Below are 17669 nucleotides of genomic sequence, written 5' to 3'. Positions count from 1 at the left end.
AGGCGTGCATCACCACCACCCAGCTATAAAGCACTTCCAAATGGGTACAATCAGTTGGTAGAAGGTTTGTCCACTGGCTGGTCACACCTATTCAGGTAAGTAAAAGTCAGACTCCCTTAGCAGAAAACTACTTTGAGTTTGCTCTTCGGCTGAGTGGGAATGTCTGAAACCAAACCAAACCAAACCAACCAACCAAACCAAACCAAAACACTGCACCAAAATGACAAAAAGAAAGCAACCGGGATTGTTGGTAAAGATAGCACTTTAAAGACGTATGGGGCCTTGCCATCACCAGCAGTCCAGCCTTTGCCAGGCTGTTCATGAGGGTGTGGATTTGGTAAAAAGGAGAGGGAAGAAGAAGGGATGAGGGCATGGGAGTCCCAAATGTAATTCACTGAGAACTGGATTTTCAGGTTCAAAGTGTGTCTAGATGTCTTCCTCTGGAGAGCGCTCTTTACATCATGGGGTAGGCGATGACAAAATAGTTAAGTTCTGAATCGATCAGCTTTCTGTATTTCCTGTAAATTTCCCGTAGGGTCCTGTCCTCTTCATTTGTCTCATATCGGTTTGTATAAATTCTCACCTGTGCCGATAAAGAAACACCACACATGCACATGCACACACAATACGTTGACTACATCACTTAAGACCTGACAACCATCCACATGCATCTACACACACAACTAATGGTTGAAGCAGAAAAAGCCCAAGAACGATTTCCCTTGGAATCCATGAGGGATTGATTCCAGGACCCCTTTTGGAATCCAAGATACATTCATGGATGCTCAAGTTCCTTATGTAAAATGGAACAGTGCATGCTAATTATCTCTGGGTTGCTTGTAACACCTACTGTAATGTGAATGTTATTCTTAGAGAACAACCTTAAAAAATATACGTAGTCAGTAAAGACATAAAGTTGGCTGGTTTTGTGGATGTAGAACCCGTGGGAGACAGAGCAGATGAGACTTCCAGATCCTATCTGTGGGGTTGGTCATCTCCCATGGACAGAATCAAGGGCAGATCCAATCTGCCTCAGAGAAGTGCCAAGCCTAGATGTCCCTGCTTCAACCCATGCAGGCAGCAGAGGGTCCTTACCTTTAGTGTGCGCAGGGAACACTGCCCCTCCTCCTGGCTCTTCAGGATCCGCTCCACAAATTTAACGTCCAGGAAAGCCCAGATTTTGAAGTAAAATAGCTTTCGGCAGGCCAGGATGAGGAGATGGAGCTGCTCGTCTAGCGACTCATGATTGTTGTTGAACTCGAATGTTAACTTCTAGAAAAGCACCAAAGGGGGGGGGCGGTATCAGAGGTGCTGGGACTGTCCGGAACGTTGGCAGTCTCTAGAGACAGAAGTCAAATTTGGCTTTTTGTCAAGTTTGGTTTTTCCCATCCCCTGCTTATTCCTTATACTTTTGGTTGTGAGCCTAGCCTTTAACGGCTGAGCCATCTCTCCAGCCCTCCCCTGCTTATTCCTGACCTCAGAAACCACAGGGCTGTCTGTCTACTGCTGTGAGCCAGTGGAAAGAGGCTGTCTGTTGACAGCAAGGCACCTTTTTTTTTTTTTTTTGGCTTTTCGAGACAGGGTTTCTTTGTATTGTTTTGGAGGCTGTCCTGGAACTCTCTCTGTAGACCAGGATGGCCTCGAACTCACAGAGATCCTCGCCTCTGCCTCCCGAGTGCTAGGATTAAAGGCGTGCGCCACCTACGCCCGGCTGCAAGGCACCTCTTGACTCAGGCTTCACAGCTGTATGATAAGGTTAAGAGAAGTTTTCTTGGTTCACAGCCAGCCAGGAAGTTCCCTGAGTCCCGTGGGCAGGGAGCGAACAGTGGTCTTTCGAGGAGTGTGTGGAAGGCTTGAGAGTGTACGTGGTAACATCTAGAACTCTGACAAAGAGTTAAGTGAGCATGTAGAAGCCTAGCCAAGATCAGGCAGCAGGTTTTCCAGTGACCAACAGCTCCTCACAAGCTCCTGGGGGCCTCACTTGCCAATTACCTGCAGAGTGTTCCGGAAGGTGGGCAGGAGGTCCATCAGAGTGGGCCGCATGGACCAGTCTGGGTCACTGAAATAGCAGCTTCTTAGGCTGATGCTTCTGACTGGAATCTCCTGCAGCAAGATCCGGGCCAGGCGTTCATACTTCATGACTCGCTCAAAGAAGAAGTTCACCTTCAGGCTGCTGGCCTGCCTGGCTAGCTTGGCCCAGGACATGCCCCAGACTACCTGGCCATGGGGGTCGTGAACGTGGCATTTGATGTTCATGGTCCGGAGGGTGCCAGCATTGTTCTCACTCAAGGTCTCGAGCAGCTCGTCAGAGATACAGTTGTAGTTGAGTGTTAGGAGCGTCAGGTTGTGGAATGTGGCCATGGCCTTGTTGAACTGGGAGCTGCCATAGACGGCCAGGTGATGGCTGAAGAAGTCCTCAATATTGAGCTCTGAGGCCAAGTTCTCATTCCGAAGGTAGCTGAGGGAGTTGAGGATGTGGCAGCCTTGCTCCACTGTCAGACGGGCCCCTTTCAGGCTTAGATGGTCCAGGTGTTTGCCCATCTTCTTTAAGAAAAAACTCAAGCTCTTGATGAGCGAGCCCCTGATGCTGTTTCTCCAGACCAGCCGGTCCAGCTCCAGGTGCTGGATGGAGAGTGACTTCAGACGGTTGTTACTCTTGCCCAGGCACGACAGGAGGCCTCGCATGGTGACCTGGAACTTTTTGGTCAAGACGGCATTGTAAGGATTCAGGAACTTGATTTCCAAGTGTTCCAGGTAGCGGCCGAATTTCTTAATATACCAGAGTGCTGACTCGAATTCGGATGCGTGTACCCTGGATGGCCTCCCGCTGAATGTGATGGTCCTGTATCGCCAGAGGTCAGCTGAGTACATTATCTGGTTCCACTTTCTGCAGACCAGGGCAGCTCTGGACCTGTCCCTGTCTCCTAGCCACCAGAAAACACGTCGCAGGCACACATCTGGCAGAGTGGCCCAGCAGCTCTGCTCTTGGGGCAGGATTACTTCACCCTCTTCGTCCATCAAAGGACCCAGATGTACAGTGTAGCAGTGTGGTGAGCAGGGCTTCCAAAACGGGGAAAGAAATGCAGTCACGTGTTCCCTGTGAGAGGTCAAAAAGCAGAAATCAAACTCAACTGAACAAACTTCCTCTGTGCTTCTACTGTAGTGTGTCAGGCACTGCGCCAGATGTTGGCGGTTCCTTGGTGAATCCAGGACACCCCACACCTGTGAAACTGTGTAGTTCATCCAGGGTCACAGACCAGCACCCAACTTCAGCACAGTTAGATGCTGCCTGTGGTGGCATGCCAGAACTCAGGAGGCTAAGGCAGAAGGAACATAAACTCAAGGCTAGCCTGGACTACACTGGAGTCCCAGTCACCCTGGGCTATGTAACCAGACTCTGTCTTCAATAAAACAAAACACCCAGTGAGCGTTAACACAGCAAGAGAAGTGAGGAGACCCAGGGATGCTCGCGATACAGGGGGAATAGACGGCACAGCTGGGAAGTGACTAGTTTCCTGGTAAGGAGGAAGTGCTGAGGGATGCTCAAAGGAGATCATGTCTGAGGTGCGTTTTCAATGAGTAGAATTTTAAGACAGACCCGGCTGGCCTAGTGGCAGAGGGAAAGCTTGCTGCATCACAGGCAGAGGGAACAGTTACACATAAAGCCACAGAAGTGTGAAAAGGTGACACGCGGGCACACTGGTGGGGGTAGCAATTGCTTTCATATCATGAACTTGCAAATGCTATTTAACAAAACAAACAAGCAAACAAACTGCCCAAGGTTATAAACCCTTACCAGGGACAGTGTGTATCAAGAGGACAGGAGGCAATATGGAAAAATGAAAACAAAAAAAACTAAACCAAGAACTGGGGCGTTGCTTGGTAATAGAATGCTTGTCTAACAAACTCGAAGCTCAGGGCTTGATCCCCAACACTGGGCAAATGGTGCTTCCCAGAACAGGGTGTGTGTGTGTGTGTGTGTGTGTGTGTGTGTGTGTGTGTGTGTGTGTGTGTGGCATGTGGTGTGCCGGGTGGAGAGTGTTGCTAAAACAAACCCAGACAGAGTCACAGACTATAGATGTCTGTCTGCGCATGTGCTGTGGTGTGGCATATGTGTGGAGGTCAGAGGACAGCCTCTGCTACAGGTTTTCACCTTCCAACTTGTTTGAAACAGGGTCTTTTGTGAGGCTTCTTCTGTTTACAATTTCTCTTATTGTAGATAGCCTGGGCTACAACAACTACAGCTTTAAATGGGTTCTGGGGATTCGAACTCATGTCCTCACATTGCATGGCCAATGCTTTACCCACTGAGCCGTTCACTGTTCGGAGTTAGATACTTTGTTGTTGTTGAAAGGATTCCCTCAAATAATAAGTAAATGACACTCCATTGTTGTAATCTTAGTAAATTTCTTCGTGTCTTAGTGTCTAGTCTGTTAATAGAAATAGCATTACTTTCTCCTACTTTTGGGAAATTTAAAGGAGCTGATGCGGAGGTAAAAAGTGCTGTGAGCTCTGGCTGCCATTAGTAAGTTGGGGCCCAGGCACTTCTGCATTTTCTCTGTGAAGATGAGAACACGCCCATTTTGCAAATAGAGAATCGGAGGGTTTTGGGAGGTTTAAAAAGTTTCCTAGTGAGGTGGTGTTCTAAGCATATGAGTGTGGGATTCGAGCCTACGCTAGTGTTCCCAAACCTGGGCTTGGTCCACCATAATATGATACAGTTGGCCAATCAGCGAGGGAAATTTAAGGCTATCCCATCACCAGGGCGGCGCGCCCCTCCCACGCGGGCCTCGCGGCTGCGCGGGGCCTCAGATGCCCGCCGGGTGCGTGGGTGCTTCGGGTCGCCCGTTACCGGCTCGCTGCGCCCCGCTCGGGCTGCAGGGACGCCGAGCGCGCCTGCCCCTCCGCCCGCGCTGCTGCTCCCACGCCGACTCCGAGAGCAACCGGGGCGGTGGCCCGTGCTCGCCGCGGCCAAGGCCACCGCCGCCTTTGTGACGCGCCGCCACCCCTCTGCTATCTGCTAGAGCTCACTGATCGCTTGATCTCAAACCCAGGGTTGCCAGATCCACTGCTGGCAAGGGAGGGGAAGACTGTGCATAGACCCACCAGGAAAGCGCCAGGCCAAGGCAGGAGGCTGGAGGGAGGTGCACCTTGTGAGGTTCGCCAGGCGCCCTGCTCTTACCTATGCTAGCAGTGCAGCAGTTAAGAGGTCTGATCCCAACTCTGTGCTCACATCCGTTCCCTCCAGTTTTGACCTCTGGAAGCACTGGGCCTCCACTTTCCTATCATCAGATGAGGGTAACACCTCACCCCCAAAGGGTGGGTTTCAATTTGGGTCTGCAAGCAGCCTGAGTTCAGTTCCCCTTCCCAGCTTCCAGAAAGGGTGATACTCACCCAACCCACCCACCTTGTTTGCTGAATAACCTTTTTGCTGAAGCCCAGGGCTGAAAGTTAAGTATGCTCCCTGTCCCCAGATACAGTGGTTGCACAATTCCTTTATTGCTAAAGGTCTCACCCGACCGTCCCCCCCCCCCCCCCACCCAGGGCTTCAGCTTGCCACCCTCCCCTTCGCCAATGTGAAAGACAGCTCTCACTTCAAAAGAGATTAAGGAACAATTTATTCTGGAGCCAAATATGAGTGATCATGGCCCAGAAATACAGATCCAGTTCGCCCCAAATAACCATGTTCCAACGTGGTAATAATTTCTGTGATGTTTTTATAGTGACAGAATAAAGTCGCTTTACAAATATTGGTGACACATCAGGTAAGCTGATTATAGCAAAGCAGGGAGACCTTGCTATGGGCCCCGGATGCTGTGTGATGACTTCCTTAACAGTAGGGATCTGCTTACATGTCCCCAGACCTTTCCTGAAGAGTCATAGCATGTTAAGTCACACACAGATGTGGATGTTAAATAGCTATTTAAGGAGCTAAGGTAGCTCAAGATACTTGGTGCTGGACCTGCGACAAGCTAACCTCTCCACAGTCCTGAAGTTCTAGTCAGTCAGCCTTTGCAGGATGCTCAGTTTGTAGTGGTTGCTTTTTGGGAACTTTAATTCACCCTGCTTCGCCCCTCCCTTCCCCTCCTCCTCCTTTTCTCATTTTTCCTTCCCTCCCTCCTTCCTCTCTCCTTCTGTAACCTCCCCTCCCCCCAGTCCACACACTCTGAACATGTCTTGCTCTGGAAAGCAATGAGGAAAGCAGAGAGAGAGAGAGAGGACAGGAGGCTCAGGACAAAGCTGGGGTCCCCTGGGCAACTGAGCAGTTGAGCCTTGGTGCTTAGTCAGGAGTTGAGTGGAAGAACAGGAAGCCTTTTCTCTGGGTCATCGGTAGCTCCGGGGTCAACAAGGTCTGACTCACAAGAAGGAAAAGACCTAAGGTCATTTTCTGAAGCCCAACGATTAAAGCCTGTCTCTCTTCCTAAGCAAAGACCACCAAAGTGCTGAGAGTGACACTTGAATCTGCCCTGACCTAGAATGAGAAACATCATCACCCTTTCAAGGCCCAGGGAACATTGTTAAAGATGGAGCAGAAAGACTGTGATAGGAATTAGGGGCTGGGCGGAATGCTATGAAATGCTCTCCTGGATCCAGCATGGCCATGGGCACACGTCAGCTGTGGTTGCCTGCACAAGACCTGCATGTGTGCTAGCATGTACTAGCGTGTGCACACAGACTGAAGACATGAAGGAAGAAGGGGTTTGCAGGAGTGGGATGGGGATAAGGGAAGGCAGTGGGGTAAGTATGATTACAGTACATTGTAAACACATATGGAACTGCAGAAAATTAAAGGAAAAATTCAATTACAGAGATTGGTAAAGAAAACAAAGTTGTGACCACCACGAAAGGAAGCAGGGGAGCCAGTGTGATCTGAAGCTCTTGTGAATGCTAGGGCCTCTTTCCTCTGGAGTTAGCTGGCCCTCCTCACTTGTTCTCTCGATGAGCTAACTTCAGGCACTTCTCCTAAAGAAATGAAAATAGACGTTAAAAAGCTTCAAGTGGGAGGCAAGTTGCTATTTACTGGCTTTTCTGTTGTTGGGCCTTCCCACCAATAGGGGCTATCAAAGCCAGGGCTTAGCAAGTGCTAGCTGCCTCACGACTACATCTTAGGCCCTCAAATGCTGCTGGCCTCTGAAATGGCTCTGGGTGTTGCTGTCCCTTGTTCTGAAGCATGCCTGACTGAGACTGGGATGAGATGGCCTCGAAGAGACTTGGGGTAGTGGTTAATGAAGGCGGGCTTCATGGGCAAACAGGAAGAAGCACATGGAAAGTTTCTGTGTAGCCACTGAAATCAGTGAGCCACGTTGTTTACTTGGTTAGTGCCAAGCCATAGAATTGAGGTATAAGAATGTATATAGCAACACTCCCAAGTGCTTGTGTATGGGAAGATCATAGGGATATTGAGTAAAATACAGAATGACCCATTGACTTTCGGGTTTCGGAGACAAGGATTCATAAGTCTGGGAGACTCAAAGTATCCAAACAGAAGCAGTTGAAGCAGCTTTACAGCCTTGCAAAGTCTCGAGAGAAAAGGTAAAAATGGTAGTTCTCCCATTTGGTGCTGGACAGTGTTTTGTTTGTTTGTTTGTTTTTTTTTTATAGTGCTCAGGTATGAAAAATTCCTGCCCACCTTTTCCCGTAGGTTGACTCTCCAGTAAAATTTTCTAGCATAGCCCCCCAACCCTGGGCTAGACTCAGGGTCCTCTTGCCTCAACCTTCCTTTTTGAAAAAGTGTGTGATGTTTGCATGTCATTGCAGATACGTGTGTGAGGGGTGAGGGTCCAACCTCCCATGTGTAAAGGTCAGAGGTTGCCATCTTGTTTTTTTTTAATATCTCTGCTTGGTTTTGGGACAGGGTCTCTCATTAAACCTCAAAATTACAATTTCAGCTAGACTGGTTGGCCATTGAGTACCTGGGACCTACCCTTCTCTGTTCCCCTAGCCCAGAGATTTCAGGCATGAGTCACTGTGCCTGTCTTTTTTGCATGGGTTCTGTAGATTTGAACTCATGTCCTTATCCTCCTTGCACAACAAGCACTTTAACCATTGAGTCATCTCCCCAGCCCCCGTCTCTACTTTTCTAAGTGCTAGGATTACAGGAATTCACCACTAACCCTGACACAACCTAGGGTCATCTGGGAAGAGAGACCTCAATTGAGAAAAGTGCCACCATCACATTGACCTGTAGTAAATCTGTAGGACATTTCTTGATTAATAATTGCTGTGGGAGGGCCCAGTCCATTTTGAGAAATACCACACCTAGCCTGGTGGTCATGGGTGCTGTAAGAAAGGAGGCTGAGCAAGTCATGGGGGAGAGAGACAGTAAGCAGCATTCCTTCAAGGTGTCTGCATCAGTTCCTGTCTTTGAGTTCCTGCCCTGACTTCCCTGGGTGATGGACTACAAGCAGGAAGGTGAAATAAACTTTCCTCTCCAAGTTGCTTTTGGTTATAGCCGTTTCATCATAGCAATAGAAAGAAAACTAAGATACAAGTAGCTAGTTTGAAAACTAGCTTTTGGCTGATACAATACCTAATAATATCTATTATAACAAAATTTAATTTTGTTTTCTTTTTTTAGGCAGGTTCTTTCTATGTAACCCTGGCTATCTAAGCACTCTCAATGCAGAGCATGGTGGCCTGGAACTCAAAGAAATCTGCCTGCCTCTGCCTTTGCCTTCGGTGTGCTGGGATTTAAGACATGCACCACCATGCCTGGTCATATTTTGTGGTTTTTAAAGTATCAAACAACTAAGGCCTTTCGCCAAGAATTTAAGAGTATAAACTTTGGAGTGTTACATTGTAAAGTCCCTCAAATGGTTCTGCATTCCCCCAGTTTCCATCTGTAGAATGAGGGTAAAGTAACTTGTCAGTCATAGCCAAGCACTGTAACATTGTACAATGTTTGTAATGTGCACAATGTTGAGGACTACTTCTTTTGTTTTTTTTTTTTTTTTTTTTTTTTTTTTTTTGAGGCAGGGTTTCTCGGTGTAGCTTTGGAGCCTGTCCTGGAACTAACTCTTGTAGACCAGGCTGACCTCGACCTCACAAAGATCCGCCCTGCCTCTGCCTCCCAAGTGCTGGGATTAAAGGCACCCAGCCACTACTAATGGCAACTCTTATTACAAGAAATAGTATTGGGGCCTCAGAAGATGGCTCAGTGGGTGAAAATGCTTGCTATACTAGCTTGGCAACCTCCGAAACACTTATAGAAAGAGAGAACTGACCACACAGAGTTGTCCTCTGACCTCTACATGCTTACCAGGGCAACTCTCCTCCCAATAATAATAAAATTAAAAGAATTAGGATTTCTTCAAAAAGAAGATAGTCCTGGATGGAAAACTCAGGATGAGGGAGCCAGCTGTAAACCTGGGTGTGCTGTAGGCAAACCACCAGGTGCCTTCACATCTGGAGCCAGACCCTTCTGCTCTCAGGCCTAAGCTGCCTATCTCCACCTGGAAAGAGCACACTGACAGCCCTGGGCTTCGCTCATTCATTCCACAGCCTTGGGGCGTTGCCATGTGTCCAGGCCTGGAACAGATGCAGACACAGAGAGGAGAAATCCAGTTCTACCCTCAATGGTGACCCAGTGACTAGGAGGTGACACAAACCAGGGAACAAGTGCTGAAGAAAATGCGCATGGGCACACAGAAGCAGGAGGAAGCTCTAGAGGAGTTGCTCAGCCACTACACTGGACCACAGCCCCATCCCCCATCTCCCATCCCCCATCCTCCCACAGGCTGGGTAAGTCACTGTGCAGCTGGTTCCCAGCCAGGCGAGGAGGCAGCAGGGTTGAGGGGAGAGCAAGGTACCTGGTGCTGATTTAGAATAGGCAAGGGAAGTAAGATGCTGCACCAGCAGCACTTCCGAAAGATGTCATAGGCTGTTTCATCTCCTTTAGGAAGAGCAGCCCTCGGCTGGAGTGCAGGCTTCAAAGGCAGACCCATGAGGCCATTTTTGTCCTTAGTCTCTCCACTTGTTGAACTGTTTCTAATTTTTGTCTTTGGACGAACATCTGTCATCACTGTGGATGTTTGATTTCCAGTCACCTGACTTGCACGGGATGGAGGGAGAATTTTTGGCTTTCCATCCTGAAGGTATTTCACAGTCCTTGAGGCTGGACATTGTTTCTGCAATGTGAGTAATGTGTGAATTAAAAATGACTTCAGCTTCAGTAGTTGGACAATACAGCTGAGATAACCTGAAAGGCTTTTCCTTATAAACACTTAGAAATGACAGATAAGGAGCAGCAACATGGCTCGTGTAGGTAAGAGTGCTTGCTGTCAAGCTTCAAGACCTGAGTCTGATCCCTGGAACTCACATAGTGGAATGGAAGAACCTATCTCCACAAGACCTTCACTTAGCAAACACACACACACACACACACACACACACACACACACACACACACACACACACAGAGTAAATAAATGTAAAAAAAATTTAATGCTGAATAAAATAAGGCAGACATTCAATGTTTTGGCCTACTTTGCTGGAAGCAAGAAGATTCATGTTGCAGGGATGGGGGTTTAGATGTGTCCCTCTAAAATCCAGGTTTTGGGGGAGGGCTGGAGAAACGGATCAGTAATAAAGGGGACTGACTGCTCTGGCAGAGGACCCAGGTTTGGTGGGTTCTTAGCACCATTGTCAGGTACCTCACAACCATCTGTAACTCCAGTTCTAGGGAATAGGATGCGTTCTTCTGGCTTCCACAAACATTGCATGCTTGTGGAGCACATACAGATAAGTAGGCACCTGAAGGTTGGTGATGGTTGGAGGTGATCAGGGCCATAAGGAGTTGTCAGGGCTGCTGCTTAAAGGGCTAGGCACAAGTGAAAGCCAACTATGCATGCCAAATTTGCCTAAAGAAAATGTTGGGAGATAATGAGAAGCAGAGATTCTCTGTTTCAGGTGAGGGTTTTTTGTTCTGTTTTGGTTTAGGTATATTGCTTTCTTGTGTGTGTGTGTGTGTGTGTGTTGATTTTTTTTGTACTTGCTTTTGTTTGCTTTCTTTGTTTTGCCTTCTTTTGTGAAGGGGGATGCAACAGAGATGAGGGGAGAATAAGAAAGGACCAGGAGGTGAACAGAATTGGGGTGCACAACGTGAAACTTTCAAAGAGTCAATAAAGAAGTTAAAAAAAGAAAGCCTTGGAACGTAGCAAAACTAAACAAAGTAAAATAACAAACATTGGAACCTTTGATAACTGTGCTGTGCAAAATTGACCCAGAATCTTCTTTTTCCCACCTTGCTTTTTGAAGTATGAACTGGCCACTGGCACAGTTAGAAAGTGGGAAACTGCTACTCACCATATGGGAGACATACTTGTTTTCTGGAATCATTTGTTTGCAGTAATCACAACGGGTCTTCCTTTCAGGAGATACATTTCTCTTCCCTGAGTAAACACAGAAACACCACAAATGACTGTTCTTAACAGTGGCTATGCTGCTTATCCCCTGGATGCTCCCATGGCCTGTATTCATGAGTATTAACCATCCCTAGGCTAGCCCGGTCTTGGGTTCCTCACACTGTCAGCAGTCACCCAGGAGAGGACTGGCTGGCCAGCCATTTTTATCACAGTGACACTGGTGGAGAGACCCTTTCCTGGAGCAGAACTGGTTTTTAAGCAATTGAAAGGGGCTATGTACATAGCTGCCCCAAAGGGACACTAGCCCACTCCAGCACACGGCTCTGGCCCGCCTTGCTCTCCTCCCCATTCCATTGCCTACTAAAAACCATTAGACTACACACTTAAAACAGTCACCAAGGGCTGTTCCCTTACTTAGTCACTTCCTCCTCCTGAGGCTGTACCACCAAGGTCCAGCTATCAAGGTATTGAAGTCCAGCCAGCAAAAATCCCCTTTGACTCACATGACTAGCATGCCCAATTAAAATTAAACACCTGATCCAGCCAGAGGCTTCCCCCTTTTATCTTTATAAACCACCATTTTCCTAGGGGCAATGTCTGTTTCCTCTCTACTCAGAGGCAGTCCTTCGTCCCTCTGGGACAAATACCCTTCTCTCTTTCCCTTGTTACCTTCCCCTTCTGCCTTGTCCTGTCACTTCCTTATTCCCTGACCTCTGTCCCTCTGAGGCAAACAAATCTCCTTTGTGCTGAGAACTTGGTCTTGGGGTCCTGAATGGATAAATTTCCTTTCACACCCAGACTGCCTAATTGACTCAGGTTCTGAGTTCTGTGATCCAGCCAGGTGTTGGCCGTAACATCACTGTGCTAAAGTTGTGTTGTACTGAGGATGTCAATGAACTTGCCTTGGAGACTGTGGGAGACCAGGCACAATGGGATGAAGGAAAAGTACACATACTTCCTGGCTTTCCATTGGCCAATTTTGATCTTGGGTAGAGCATTAACCTGGGGTAGTTACTAAGGGATTCCACAGTTTCTCCACATGTTATCACATTGTCAAAACAACCAATGAAGTCAAAAGATGTGAACCATTGGCAACTATGTTCTTGGCAAATACTCCTATAAAGAGGTCATTGAATTGGGTCAAGAGACTACAGAGAGGTCAGTGGTACAGCACTTGCCTAGCATGTATGAGGCTCTAGGGTCAAATCCCCATCACTGGAACTGGAGAGAGAGGTGGGAGGAAATATGAAGTGATTCTAGAAAGCCTATATGACGCCACAGTCTGGAGCTATAGCAGCCTCACATCAGGTCATTGCTAACTGCTATGGTTTGGATGTAAACACCCTACCCTCTTAGCTTATGTGTTTGAACACTTGGTTCTTAGCTACTAATGCTGCTGTGGCACCTTTAAGAGGTAGAGACTCACTGGAAGGAGTGAGTTCTGGGTACAAGCTTTGAGGTTTCTTAGCCCAGCTCCATGTCTTGTGGGTTCAGATTGACCAGTGCAGTGCCTAATGCTCTGACATGCCTTCCCCAACACAAGGCTGTATCCTCTCAAACTGTAAGCCACAACAAACTCCTCCTCCCTGACGATGCTTCTGCTTCTTACCACTTTTTATTTATCACAGAATGGTAAAAACAGACAATACACTCCGGTGGAAAAGGAGGATGGAGGCTTGGTGCTGGACGCTGGGGTTTCCCTCCATCTTATTTGTTCTCTGACCTCTCTGTGTGCTTTTCATCTATAGGATGATTCAGGTGCTGACTTACCAGGCATGTAAAAAAAGTTCTTCATATTTATGACACCCCATGGCTTTCTCTCCCTCTTCTCTGCGGCTCTTACACCCCATCCCTGGCTCTTGTTTTTCCTGGATAAGTCACTGAAGGACACTGCAGACACACAAGAAGGCTACTCCAGTTCCATAGTCCAGGATGGACTCTCTTCTCTCCAGTGCTGTTAACGGTTCCTGTCCTTGCATCCTTCCCAGGAGACTGTCCGACCCTGGACACTTTCCTCTCCCTCTCCAGCTTCTCCCTGTTGCTCACCTTCCTCAGGCCTGGCCTTTGTCCTCAGACACACATCCTTATGCCGGGCCAACGCTTGGAGTGGGATGGGCTGGTTGCAGTGTGGACAGCTCTCTGTCCGGAGGCCACAGTGGGACTCGTGGACATCCAGTTTGCAGAAGTGCACAGCCAGATCACAGAACTTGCACCTGGCAGGGTGCTGTTGGATTTCCTTGGTCTGTGGAAAGATGGAGGACATGGGCCCAGCTACTTAGGAAACTGAAGCCAGTCAGAGAGAGTTCTGGCAAGGGTCAGAGGCAGACACTGCCCTTGGGGATCATGAGTTCTTTTAGACTCACTGTTCTCGTTTACTTTCTGTTGTGATAAATAAACATCATGACCAAAAAGCAACTTGGGGAGGAAAGGGTTCATTTCATTTTACATTTCCACACCACAGGCTCTCATTGAGGGAAGTCAAGACAGGAACTCAAGCATGGCAGGAATCTAGAGGCAGGAATTGAAGCAGAGACCATGGAGGTGTGCTGCTTACTGGCTTACTTTATTTACAACCCAGGACCACCTGCCAAGGAGTGGTACCACACACAGTGGTCTGGGGTCTCCCACATCAATCATTAATCAGGAAAATGCCTGTAGAGACAACCTCAGATCAGTATGATGGAATTCTTCAATTGAGATTGTCTTCCTAGGTGACCAGAGACTACATCAAGTGGACAAAACCGAACCAACACACTCATGGATCACGGAGATTCCCATATCAAGCATGTATGTGGGACAGAGGAATCTGCATGTCTGGGAGGGATGTTCTCCACAGTTCTCCTAGCCACTCAGGTGGAGGGGTAGTGGTCAGGGGGGAACCTTTATGACTGGCCTCTCCTCCCCTCTCTGACTCTTTCTCTCGGTTAGTCTGTTTGCCTCTAGAGGAGAAATCCAACTTCAGCAAGGGAGGACTTGAACATGCTGATGACATGGTACAGACTACTTGAACTGTGCTGGTTGGTTTTATGTCCACTTGACACAAAGCTAGAGTTATCTGAAAAGAGGTAATCTCAATTACCTCTTCCATAAGAGCTGGCTGGAGGACATTTTCTTAATTAGTGATTGATGGGGGGTGCCCAGGCTATTGTGGGCAGTGTCATCCATGGGCTGGTGATACAGGGTTCTATAAGAAAACAGGCAGAGCAAGTCTTGGGAAGCAAGACAATAAGCAGCAGCACCTTCCATAGTCTCTGCATCAGCGCCTGCCTCCAGGTTCCTGCCATGCTTGAATTCCTGTCCTGACTTCCTTAAGCCAAATAAACCTTATCCACAGGGCCGGTGAGAACTGGATTCCAGCTACTGACCCCTGTCCCTACTGCCACCTGCTCACCTGCTGGTGCACAGTTGCTGCATGCTCCTTCATCTCTGACTTTGGGATGGGCTCCTCACATTCCGGGCAAATGACCAGAAAGCGCAGGCAGTGGGCCTCATGGAGGGTGAAGTGGACAGAGGCCACATTTCTTTTGCTTCAGGATAAAGTGGGGGGGATAAAGGTTCATTGTCTTAGTATAAAGCACGAAGCCTTGTTGCATACCTAGGGCAAACTCTTCCCAGGCCTGTGGCATGGAAAATACAGTGACGCAGATGATGCTCTCCTGCCCTGCTTGTGCTGGTGAAAAAGTAGAAAAATTCACTATCACAAAGTAAGTGTGAGGGCAGTCTACAAAGCGCTACACTGCCCAGGAGAGTGGGCGGGAAGGAGTGGTAGGAAGGGGTTACCAGGGCAACAGGACAACATTAGAGAGCGATTCATTTCCTAGGTGGGATGATTTCACAGATAAGCAGCGTTTGTCAAAGTGTGCACTTTAAACATGGACAAGTCAGCTGGGCCTGTTGTCACAGGTTTGTAATACCAGCTGTTCATGAGACTGAGACAGGAAGATGGCTAGTTCAAGGCCTACTTATGCTATAGAGTGAGTTCAAGATCAGCCTGGGCAATTTAGTGAGACTTTGTCTCAAAATGCAAAGTAAAAATAGATCTGGGGATACAACTCTGAGTGATTGGCTGCTGTGCAATACCCTAGGCTTAGTGCCCAGTACTCTCCCCACCCCCAGAGACGGGGGAGGGAGGGAGGTGAAGTTTATCCTTTTCCAGTTATCTCTCAGTAAAGCCATCATGGAAACAAAATAACACCGGTTGGCATTGCAGCCATGACCACACTTCCTACACCGGTGAAAACAGCTTTCAGAGGCTCCAAGGGTTCCCCAACTCTCCAATAGTGAAAATTCAAGCAGCTGTCTCTCATCCCTGGGCTCTCCTGAAGCTACCCAGATAGGGGCTGAGACCCGGAGAGTCTGCCTGGGCAGGGTGTCTCCTCTGATAAGCTCATTACCTCATCTTTCCACCCCCTCAAGCTGGTGGCTGCTAAGGAGAAAGGAAACTGATCCCAAAGGGCCAGGGGAGGTGCCCCAGGGCCCTAGCACCTGGGTCAGGGCCACAGAGGGACGTGGAAAGCCTCACTGCTGTCAGCCTGATCAAGCTGTCCCCATAGATACACAGGGTGAAGTCCCCTTGATCTGCTTGCTCTCTGTTCTGCCTCCAAGCACACTCAGCACTTCTTCCAGAGTCGGGAGATCCTGGGCAGGTTCTGGAGGTGTGGCCATTGCCCCCTGCTGTGTCCTCCATGTTCTACCTCCCAGCTCCTGTCAGGTGGAGAGTGGGACTGACCCTGGAGCACCTTTGAAGTTTCCTTCACAGATGGGTGGGAAGACTACATTTCCAGGGCCCCACATGAGGACCTAAGTTTCCACAGGAATGAGTAGCCCACTAGGGACAAGTCCCTGGTTACTTAACTTCGTGGCTGACCAGCCGGCCTGAAACATCCATGTGAGGGAATGTAGTGACCTTGAATTCCGCTGACCGCTCCCCACCCCAGGGGTTCCAGTCCCTTCAGGCTTGTCCTCTGGTGTGTCCCTAATCCTCTTCACTTCAGAAACAGTGCTCTGCTCTGCCCCTCTCTGCTCTGCCCCTCCCTGCTATGGCCCTCTCTCTGGCCAGCCCTGGAGAGAGTAGCTTTCTTACCAATTGCTGCACACCTGGAAGTCAGCCTCCATGGTCTGCTCCTTGGAGCACACTGTGGACTTGAGCTACCGCAGGCAAGAAAACAAAACTGAAAGTGTTTCCCCAGCCTGGCTCACAGCAGCAGGGAGGAGGGGACTTTCAGTATTCTCAACCCAGGGCGGTTCCCAGCTCCTTGCAGCAGGACACGCCCAGAAGGCCACTCTGCAGCAAGATCTAGTCCCCTGCCATGCCTCTCATCCTGTGTTGTCCCTGAGCTACCGTGACTGTGACCTCTGGGGTGGGGGTGAGCCGACAGATCTCCTCGGGCACCATAATGACTCCTTCCTTCCTCCCCCTCCCTGACTGGTTTCACTCAATCTGGATCCCCACCCCTTCTCAACCTGTGACATCACTCCTCCACTCTGGTTCTGGTCCCATCCTCTGTGTGAAGCTTGAGTCTGCTCCATGAAGAAGGAGCCCCTGCACCTGCACTCTGCCTGGGTTTCCGTTTGTAGCAACTGGAAACAAGATCCGTGAGGAACTGGGCAGGGGTGCAGGGTGCTGGATGCTTAGACTAAAGGCTCTGCTGCAAAAGAAGCAGTGATGTCAAACACTTACGTAAGCCCAGGGTGGCAGGCACCACAAGGGGGCCTTGTCATCTCATCCTCAAATGGTAAAACTGAGGCACCTAGGGCCCAATAACCTGCACAAGTTCCCAGGCGACGCGGTCCAAGGTGTGATTCCTCTGCCATAGCTGCAGAGCTGTGGGATCTGCAGTCAGATCCTGATAAGATATTGAACTGAGCCTTCTCAGTTCAATCTCAGCCTTCTGGAGGCTGTTTCCTGGTTGGCTGGCTTACCCTGGGGCTCCTGGGGGAACTTTAGGGTCCCCGTGCTCCTAGAAATTGAATACAAAATCACTGCCATGTCAGAATACGCTTGTTCTCAAGAAGGTGCCCACAGACCCAGGCAGCTGACTGACAAGCCTAGCCGGCCTCATGTCTTTGAATCATTGAAGCTCAAAGATTCCAAATTCAGTTAAAGGCAGCTCATGCCCACGAGTAATATATTGCATAACGAAACCAAGTGGATACAGAACAGTTGCTGCTGGTTTCTTGTGTTCATTTTCTTTTTTCCTCACAGGAAGAAACAGAGTGTTACTAGTTACATAAATAAAGATGACAAAATAGGTTTGGGGGATAGATAGCGGTATGGCCCTTGCCTAGCATGACAGAGGTTTTGGG

The 17669-nt window shown here is 48.8% G+C and overlaps 2 protein-coding genes across 5 annotated transcripts; both read right to left on the bottom strand.

Annotated features, from left to right (window-relative positions):
* Positions 1 to 244: 244 nt before the first annotated feature.
* On the bottom strand, positions 245 to 9948 carry Fbxo39 (F-box protein 39). Of its 3 annotated transcripts, none has more exons than XM_040749079.1 (4): positions 9810 to 9948; positions 1993 to 3097; positions 1096 to 1272; positions 245 to 583 (listed from the first exon to the last, which is right to left on the bottom strand). In XM_040749079.1, the coding sequence occupies exons 2-4, from the start codon at positions 3016 to 3018 to the stop codon at positions 455 to 457; spliced, it is 1332 nt and encodes a 443-aa protein (XP_040605013.1). In that variant the 5' UTR covers positions 3019 to 3097; positions 9810 to 9948; the 3' UTR covers positions 245 to 454. The 3 variants fall into 3 exon arrangements, with proteins under 3 accessions (XP_040605013.1, XP_012967219.1, XP_040605014.1); XM_013111765.3 differs by lacking the exon at positions 9810 to 9948 and adding an exon at positions 4853 to 4952; XM_040749080.1 differs by lacking the exon at positions 9810 to 9948 and adding an exon at positions 4692 to 4776.
* On the bottom strand, positions 5595 to 16684 carry Xaf1 (XIAP associated factor 1). 2 transcript variants are annotated; one of them, XM_021225684.2, is made up of 7 exons: positions 16447 to 16684; positions 14755 to 14890; positions 13410 to 13605; positions 13134 to 13253; positions 11305 to 11390; positions 9810 to 10127; positions 5595 to 6963 (listed from the first exon to the last, which is right to left on the bottom strand). In XM_021225684.2, exons 1-7 carry the CDS (start codon positions 16476 to 16478, stop codon positions 6925 to 6927), a joined length of 927 nt encoding a protein of 308 aa, XP_021081343.1. In that variant the 5' UTR covers positions 16479 to 16684; the 3' UTR covers positions 5595 to 6924. The 2 variants fall into 2 exon arrangements, with proteins under 2 accessions (XP_021081343.1, XP_005067877.1); XM_005067820.4 differs by lacking the exon at positions 13134 to 13253 and having other exon boundaries at positions 16447 to 16664.
* Between the last annotated feature and the right edge of the window lie 985 nt (positions 16685 to 17669).

Source organism: Mesocricetus auratus, unplaced genomic scaffold, assembly GCF_017639785.1.
Source record: "Mesocricetus auratus isolate SY011 unplaced genomic scaffold, BCM_Maur_2.0 Super-Scaffold_100007, whole genome shotgun sequence".
Lineage (NCBI taxonomy): Eukaryota > Metazoa > Chordata > Mammalia > Rodentia > Cricetidae > Mesocricetus > Mesocricetus auratus.
This window is presented reverse-complemented; position numbering and strand designations above follow the sequence as displayed.

What these genes read in the sequence shown, in the direction of transcription:
- Fbxo39 (XM_040749079.1), bottom strand. Translation starts at nt 3,018, where the DNA reads ATGGACGAAGAGGGTGAAGTAATCCTGCCCCAAGAGCAGAGCTGCTGG. An exon ending in CCTTCCGGAACACTCTGCAG is followed by an intron (nt 1,273 to 1,992) that starts GTAATTGGCAAG and finishes GTGCTTTTCTAG; the next exon opens with AAGTTAACATTCGAGTTCAA. An exon ending in GTTCCCTGCGCACACTAAAG is followed by an intron (nt 584 to 1,095) that starts GTAAGGACCCTC and finishes TTATCGGCACAG; the next exon opens with GTGAGAATTTATACAAACCG.
- Xaf1 (XM_021225684.2), bottom strand. Translation starts at nt 16,478, where the DNA reads ATGGAGGCTGACTTCCAGGTGTGCAGCAATTG. An exon ending in CAGCAACTGTGCACCAGCAG is followed by an intron (nt 13,606 to 14,754) that starts GTGAGCAGGTGG and finishes ATCTTTCCACAG; the next exon opens with ACCAAGGAAATCCAACAGCA. An exon ending in GAACTTTTTTTACATGCCTG is followed by an intron (nt 11,391 to 13,133) that starts GTAAGTCAGCAC and finishes GTGTTTACTCAG; the next exon opens with GGAAGAGAAATGTATCTCCT.